The sequence below is a fragment of the Montipora capricornis genome, chromosome 4 (genome assembly GCF_036669925.1).
Source record: "Montipora capricornis isolate CH-2021 chromosome 4, ASM3666992v2, whole genome shotgun sequence".
Taxonomy (NCBI): domain Eukaryota; kingdom Metazoa; phylum Cnidaria; class Anthozoa; order Scleractinia; family Acroporidae; genus Montipora; species Montipora capricornis.
Window position 1 is genome coordinate 15,554,277 of NC_090886.1, and position 7,500 is coordinate 15,561,776.

At 40.4% G+C, this 7,500-nt stretch overlaps 1 protein-coding gene across 1 annotated transcript in view; it reads left to right on the forward strand.

The window, feature by feature from the left end:
• LOC138045657 (citron Rho-interacting kinase-like) overlaps positions 1-7,500 on the forward strand; it is a 72,423-nt gene that overhangs the window by 39,852 nt on the left and 25,071 nt on the right. The window contains exons 9-16 of the mRNA XM_068892232.1: positions 331-583; positions 1,034-1,161; positions 1,251-1,359; positions 2,132-2,185; positions 2,285-2,392; positions 2,562-2,651; positions 2,834-2,878; positions 7,418-7,500. The exon at positions 7,418-7,500 is cut by the window's right edge and continues 28 nt beyond it. Of these exons, the coding sequence (XP_068748333.1) occupies positions 331-583; positions 1,034-1,161; positions 1,251-1,359; positions 2,132-2,185; positions 2,285-2,392; positions 2,562-2,651; positions 2,834-2,878; positions 7,418-7,500 (870 nt within the window). The remainder of the gene's footprint in view (positions 1-330; positions 584-1,033; positions 1,162-1,250; positions 1,360-2,131; positions 2,186-2,284; positions 2,393-2,561; positions 2,652-2,833; positions 2,879-7,417) is intronic.

A 7,500-nucleotide genomic window follows, 5' to 3' on the forward strand; every position in this document is an offset into this window, starting at 1 on the left:
TTGTCTTGGCCTGACAAACCTTGTAGGAAGTAGATTGTATTCAGACTTAGTTTACATCTTCCCAAATTTATGATCGATCATTAAACATGTGTTCATGAAAGCTAAGACGCCGGAGGTGAACACCACAACTTGCATTTTCTCAGGTGATAATAGACCTGGTATGCCGAGCCTTTGCAGGGTTACTAAAGTAAAGGTGCTCATTCTATTTCTGGTTTTAGTTTTTAATTTCAACTTATTTGAATTTTCGGCAGCCATTTTGGAGAAGGGTCTATTTGATGTTGCATTTAATACTTCGAATGACAAACCTATTTTCATTGAATCTTCGCACAGAGCCGGAAGTCTACCAAACTCGCCATTGGGATGTCCGCCAAGCCGTCTGGAAAGAAAGCTGACAATGAAAGCGAAAGAGCTGAAGGATGCTTTGCAATCTTGTCACACGCTTAAAGATGAAAGTGCCAACATGAAAAAAAGCTTGGAAGAATTGCAAACAACGCTCGAAGAGAAAGAGAAATCTTTGCGTAACGCTGAATATGAAAGAGATCTGTTGGAAAAGGAGAAAGTTCTTTATGACACTCAGATAAAGGCAAGGCTTTCGTCTAACAGTATCTACAATATCTGATGTTGGACTGAATCCATTCGAGTTCCTATTAAGTAGGCTAAAAGCTTCACTGAGTTTGTTTCTGTGGGTGGCATTTGCATTAAACTTGGTTGTCAGTATTTTTGCATTGTGGTGGGACAGATATTGTAGTTTTGAGTTTCGTGTTACTAGTACAACAAGTAGCAAGGAAGTCATTTTTAGTGACAATTGGACTCCAGAGTGTCGGCAATTGTCGACTTACAAAAGATTTTTCCTAAGCGTCCTTACTTGATTGAGGTTTCGCCGCTTGGTTATTTGATCAATATTTTCTTCGCGGTTACCTCTTCACTGGTTCATCCAGTTTATGAAAAAAATGTTTATGTGGTTGTGCCGATGTTACAAGTCACTGGTTTGCTAAACTGTCGAGGTGAAACCTGCTGTTATGTGTACTTACAGGATCTTCAGAGAAGGCTAGACCTCGAAAGAGCCGATAGAAACAAGGCGGACTCGGCCACGCTTAAATTACTTTCTGAACTAAAGGAAGACAGCCAAAGGGCAACTGAACTCAGAGATCAGGAAAGCAGGTTAGTGGCGTCAGTATTGTTACGCATTATATTAGCTGCTTAAAATCTTTGTTGTTGATGGTTTTGGTTACTTTCTTACTACTACGCAGAGAAAATCTGGAGGATTTGCAACACATTGTGGCCCAGCTAGAGAATGACCGATTTGTCGCCAGCAGACGGGCTCAAAGATTGGAAGAGGAACTTAAATCCCAAGAGAAGGTTGGAGCGACTTTAGAAAAGTCAATGTTAGAGAGGTTTTCAATTGAGTGTCGAGAGTCATTAGCAAATTACTTTGGTTTTGCATTACTTCACTCAGTGATTGGTTCAAAGTTCGCGTGCCATTTTTTCAACCAATCGCGCTTTGTGTCGACTACGTGTAATTATTTTGAGTTTTTATTGGTTTACTGGATTGTCTCCGTCCTTTTTGATTGGCCAAAGTAATAACTTTGGTTTTGGTTTTACGACACTCGATTGAAACTCGCTCTATTCTGATAGTATAGTCACGTTTGATGGAATTTTCAAGCCAACGGGGTTGTTGCTTTTTCATGATTCTGACGAAACATGATACAATAATTTGGAAGCCCTTGCAAGACAAAAGTTAACTTAATTTTAGAGTAAATAAAGATGTTGTTGTAATTAGGCTCTTTATTGAAAAACATTTGCTGTTGGCTTAAGCATTCTGGACTCCAACCGGAAATCATTTTATAAATTGGATAGTCTTATGTTCTAACACTTTGTTAAATAACCATATTTGACCATCTGGCTTTAAACAATATAATTTTTTTCTTCACAACCTGAACTCTGTTAACCCTGGTATGAAAATTCATCTGGCTTTTTTACGCGTCACTCGAGTTTTGCGTGACTGTCTCCAATCTTTTGAAAAGCTATTAGTCGTGCCGAAGACCGAAGTTATACCACGTAGTTAGAGTAAGTGCAGCAATAAATTGTTAACAACGGTGCAGCCTTAGTCAAACCATGTTTTGTCTTACAGCTTCTTGAAGTGAGCAAGAACCGCATAAATGAACACCAAGCACGGATGACAAAGGTGAGTTAATTTTCACTTCCTCCTACAGCTAGTATGGGATGATCATTGTATTCACTGTGCAAATTGGTCTGTTTTTTTTGTTGTTTTTTTTTTTTTAAGATGAGTGAAGAAGCGAAAAGAAGCATGATTGAGTGGCAACAGAAATTAGACAAGGTCACCAAGGACAGCGAAGAAAGGATCTCGGAACTGCAACAGAAGCTCGCTAAAGTAAGCTTTAATTATAACGAAGTGTTTTGACTTAACTTCTGCCTGCTGTCCTCTGAACACTTTCCATTACAATTGCAGATCAGATCTCGAGAAAAAAATAAATTATGTCCAAAAAATTACAAAGGAATAAAAAAGGAATTTTAACTAATAAACGTATTGTTACGAACAGTCTTTAAAGGCGAACCAAGAGGCCACAGAGTTGTTGGAAAACATGCGGAAAAGCAAGGAGGAATTACAGTTACAAACGCAGAAACTACAGGTATAAGATGGCTTATAAGATAAACAATAGACCGAGTAGATTCATCGTGTCTTTAAATTTTGACAACAAATGAACACCGAATATTTTTAGTATTTTAAATTATGTGCTAAGTTTGCTGTGGGACTTCATTTTGAGGTCAAGTTTTTTCATTGCGCTGATTTATTCAACGTTTGCCTTCGTAGAAGTCTGTCAAAGTGGAAAGTGCTGGCGTGGAGTGCAGTGAAAAGGTGAGGATTGTTGATTGGAGATTTGACCTTCGTAGATTCCGAGGAGAAACAGAATATTATTTCATAAAAGAGATGGAGAATGTTAACCCGGTAAAGGTTAGGATTAAACATATTTTTTCAATGGTAACTCGGGGATGCTCGAAAAAATCCGAGTGATCCATTACAGGAGTCGGACCTATAACCTTCCGATCCGAACCGTGACTAACGCATTCACCATCTACTGAGATCTCTTTCATTACAACAGCGTGAGTGCACCATTCGACCCTTTCAATCGTAGCACTGAGTATAGCGGAATAATTGTCAACTAACCCCAGTTTAATTTCCTGGGTCTCCTTAGCTTAGTGGTAGAGCGTCCGAACAAGTAATCGGAATGTCGGATTTTTTCCGAGTATCCCCGATTCACCATCGAAAAAAATCGATCTGATCAGAGAATATGATTTTGCAAAATTCAGCCTCCGGAATTTTAGCATTTTTTTTCGGTTTTACGTCTGCATTGAAATCTGCTTGTTCCTAATACTGACAAGGAAACACAAAACTGAATCGAAATCTCGTAGATGCCACTGCAGGCGATCAATGCATTAAAGAGACCAAAAATGGAGGACATACACTTGAACTGCTGAAGGAATTATGTTAAGAATTCCCGAACACTTCAGTCGTGAACGTTGCTTATCGTATACACAACATAAAAAGAAATTTCTTGTCGTCACTGCTTACTGAGTAACATAACCAAGTTAAAGTAAGTTCAGTTAACGGGACTCGAACCTCAGACCGAATGATTGTGCTGCAATTGCCCTTCCAAATGAGCAAACAGCTGATCACTTGTAAGTTCGCATTATATCCCGTAATAGGTGATGGTGTGACAAAGAAAAAATGAACTTTCATATATTTGAACTGTCGTTTTTTAGTACATAGACAGGAGTGTTTTACTTGAAAATACACCTCTCTCAAAATTCATACAAAACTACTTCCGGGACCCGAGTGGCGTATTTTCCATTGATGACGTCATTTCTCGCCTTTGCATGGTTGTTTCTGCAAACAGTCAGTGAAAAATGACAAGCGATATAGATTCGTGAAGATTCGGAAGCTGACGTAAAATCCTTCCCCGAGAAACAAGAAAATGCTAATACGAAGAATAAAGCTTCAAACTACTTAAAATTATTCGAGACGTTCCTTGTTAGTCAAGAAGAAATGCGAAAATTGAAGAAATTACTGCCTGAAAGAAAAATGGTTAGTAAAACACTCCTGTCTATATAGGCTTTGGTATAGATCACGGAACTGTGAGAGGACAAGGAGGAGGTTTAGGAGAAATCAACACCGAAGGAAATAAGTTGGGGGGGGGGAGGGGCGGGGGGAAGGAGGGCTGTAGTAGCACTTTAACATTATTCGTAAACGTTACTTGCAACGGATCAACTTGCTTTATTTCGCTACGCTCACTCGTGAGACATTGTTCTTGCCACTCAACATATAATTCATATCTTCTTACCATCGTGTAATATCCTCTATATAATTCTAAGGGGTTGTTTACACGAGAAAACTCGCACCGGCGCGATTTTCACATCGGGGTGACTTCTTGATACCGCGTTTACATGATGACTAGGTGAATTCGTATCGTTTTTACCTGAAGGGACACCACAAATCGATAAAATACAAGCGTGAATCCAAATTGCAAATATGGCGTCTATCAGGAAAAGTACACATGTGCTACCCGCTTCAACCCACCGGTGCAGCAACCGGGGTGAACTCGCTTAGACTAAATACGAATTTAGAAAAGCGCTAAAATTTATATTTATCTATTATCGATTATTTGGAGTCCAAGAAATAAAAGCGAACAAGAATACCATGCCATGGTTGTTCACTGACAGCTGAATTCAGTGAAGTGTGACAGGGATCACTGTCGGCAGTTCAAGCACTCACACGGAGTTCAGGCTGAAAGTTTTAAGCTTCGATTCAAAAACCTGTCGCATGCGCGTCCGTGACAGTGCCCCTTTAATAAAGCAAGTTGATCAGTTGCAAGTAACGTTTATGAGTAACGTTAAAGTGCTACTTCAAGGGCCACGGAGAGGGAGGAACTCCTCGACGCAGCACCACAGTTTCCATGGAAACGCACCTTTTCAATCACCACATAAGCCGCTATATCCAAGCCGTCATTTTTATCAAGTGTTTGTACATTGTGTGATCACTGTGTTAGGTTACATTTATCACATTCATTTTTAATTGACGCCTTCTTTTCTTTTTTGTGTTTGTTTGATTTTACTCATGCTTAGCCATTTACATCGACAAGAAGATCAGACAGTGTAGTGATAGGACTTAGAAACAAGGAAGAGATAGCGCAAGAGTTGTACAATCGAATTATGGTAATAATATATATTTAAGTGGGGTGCAGGGATAGCGCACTGGTGAGAGCACTCGCCTCCCACCAGTGTGGCCCGGGTTCGATTCCTAGACTAGTAGTACTTCAAATCTCTTGCAAGCAGTTTCATGATTATGTTTGCAATGGAACCTAATAAAGGAAAGCATTACTCGGAAGCTTGAGCAGGAACTGTACCGATTAACGATAGACTTATGACGCTAAGATTGCCATTTGGTAAGGACATGTATGTGACCATCATCAGCGCTTACGCTCCAACTATGACGAATCCGGACGATGCCAAAGAGAACGTCTACAGTAGCCTCCGGACAGTCATAAGGAAAATACCATCTGGAGATAAACTAGTGCTTATTGGTGACTTCAACGCTCTTGTTGGAACGGATGCTAAAAGATGGCTTTGGAGTCATTGTCTATCACGGTATATTGGGAAGTGCAATTCCAACGGTGAACTTCTGCTAGCACTCTTCTCAGAAAATGAATTGACTATATAACGAACACTGTCTTCAAGCACAAGGAACCACATAAGGCAACGTGAATGCACCCTAGATCAAAGCATTGGCATTTAATTGATTATGTCATCACCAGGCAAAGAGACAGTACTGACATCCTTGATACTCATGAGATCATCTAATGCTGAGATCCAAAGCTAACTTCTGCATCAAACCAAACCAAAGAGGCTTGCCTTAGAACACCTGGCAGACAGTAATACCAAGGAGTTGTTTAAGGCCAGTGTCAGTATGTGCAACACCAGTTCTAAGGGGTTTCAAGTCACCAATCTATCTACTTGGCAGCGATGGTTGAAGTGGCCTTCAAAGACACCACAGAAGGAGTATAAATCCAAAGTAGGAGGAAAGCCAACCTGTTTATTGTGTCACAATGCAAATCAAGAACCAAGACTAGCCTGATAGTCATCAGAGAATTGCTCTTCACAGACGACAGCGCTCTAGTTCCACACAGTGCTTCCGATATGCAATCCTAGTTGACAAATTGGCCAGTTTAGTCTTAAGATCAACATTAAAGAGACGGGGTGTCTCTACCAACCACCTATAAACCTGACTTTTGATGCGCCGACACCAATCAATGTGACGAACCAACCGCTCACAACGTGCCAGAATCTAGGCAGCACGGTCTTAGAATCCGCAACACTCGACCAAGAAGTCACTCTGAGAATGGGTAAGGCTAGTGCTGCTTACGGCAAACTTCAGAAAAGATTGTGGAGGAATCGACTTGTTACCATTAGGACTGAATGTAAGGTATATCGTGCCGTTGTGCTCAGTACACTCATTTACGGTGCAGAAACTTGCACCATATACCAGTCACAAGTAAAGAAGCTACACGCCGACATGATACGCCATCTCATGGAGATAATGAACATGTCTTTGAAAGGCAAAATCATAAACAGAGTGATTTAGGGAAGGCTGGCCTTCCGCCTATGGCTGATTATTTCAATTCCGAAGAACTTGAGACAGCTCGGTCATGTAGAGAGCATGGACGTTGCCAGGCTTCCCAGGCAGCTGTTGTATTCCTATTTACGTGATGGAATGAGAAATCAAGGACGACTCAGGCTAAGATTCAAGGGCATTGTGAAAAGAAACCTGAAACGGAAGAACATTTCAGTAGATATTTGGAGGCAGCGAGCAAAGGACAAAACGACCTGGAGGAACTTGGTGCTTCGACAGACTGCTTAACTCTGCTCCGAGAGGTTTTTTTCAAGTTACTCCAGTTTTCCTCTGTCCTCAAAAGCCAACATTTGCTTTGATTTACGTTAATTTGTTGATCTCAGTTTACAGTGTCCCCAATTTGCTCTCCAGAGTTAGACGACTAGACACTTAAATAAGTTCCTTTCCTTTAAGTAGTGACAATAGTTTGCAGTTAGTTTTCAGAGGACATGAAAGTGACAGGTAGATAGGCACTTATAACGTGCAAAAGCTTAGAGGGTATAATGTGAGATTTCCTAGGTTTCCTCAAACTGTTGTAAAACAGGTTGTCAACAAAACTCAAGTTCGCTTCTTGATTAAGTACGATGTTAGTATCGGGTTTTCAGCCAAAGACGTTTGCAAGAAGAACAATAACGTTACAGAGTGTGTAATGCTATGTTTGGTATCGACTCAATATTCGCGAGATTTCATGCTGCAATGTACTTTAATTTTTGTAATATGTTCCTCCTTTAGTCATGTAACTTCTCCACTCCACTCAAATCTGCACAAGAAAATGACAGCAATGTGCGAGAGCGTTACAGAGAAAAATCAGCAGA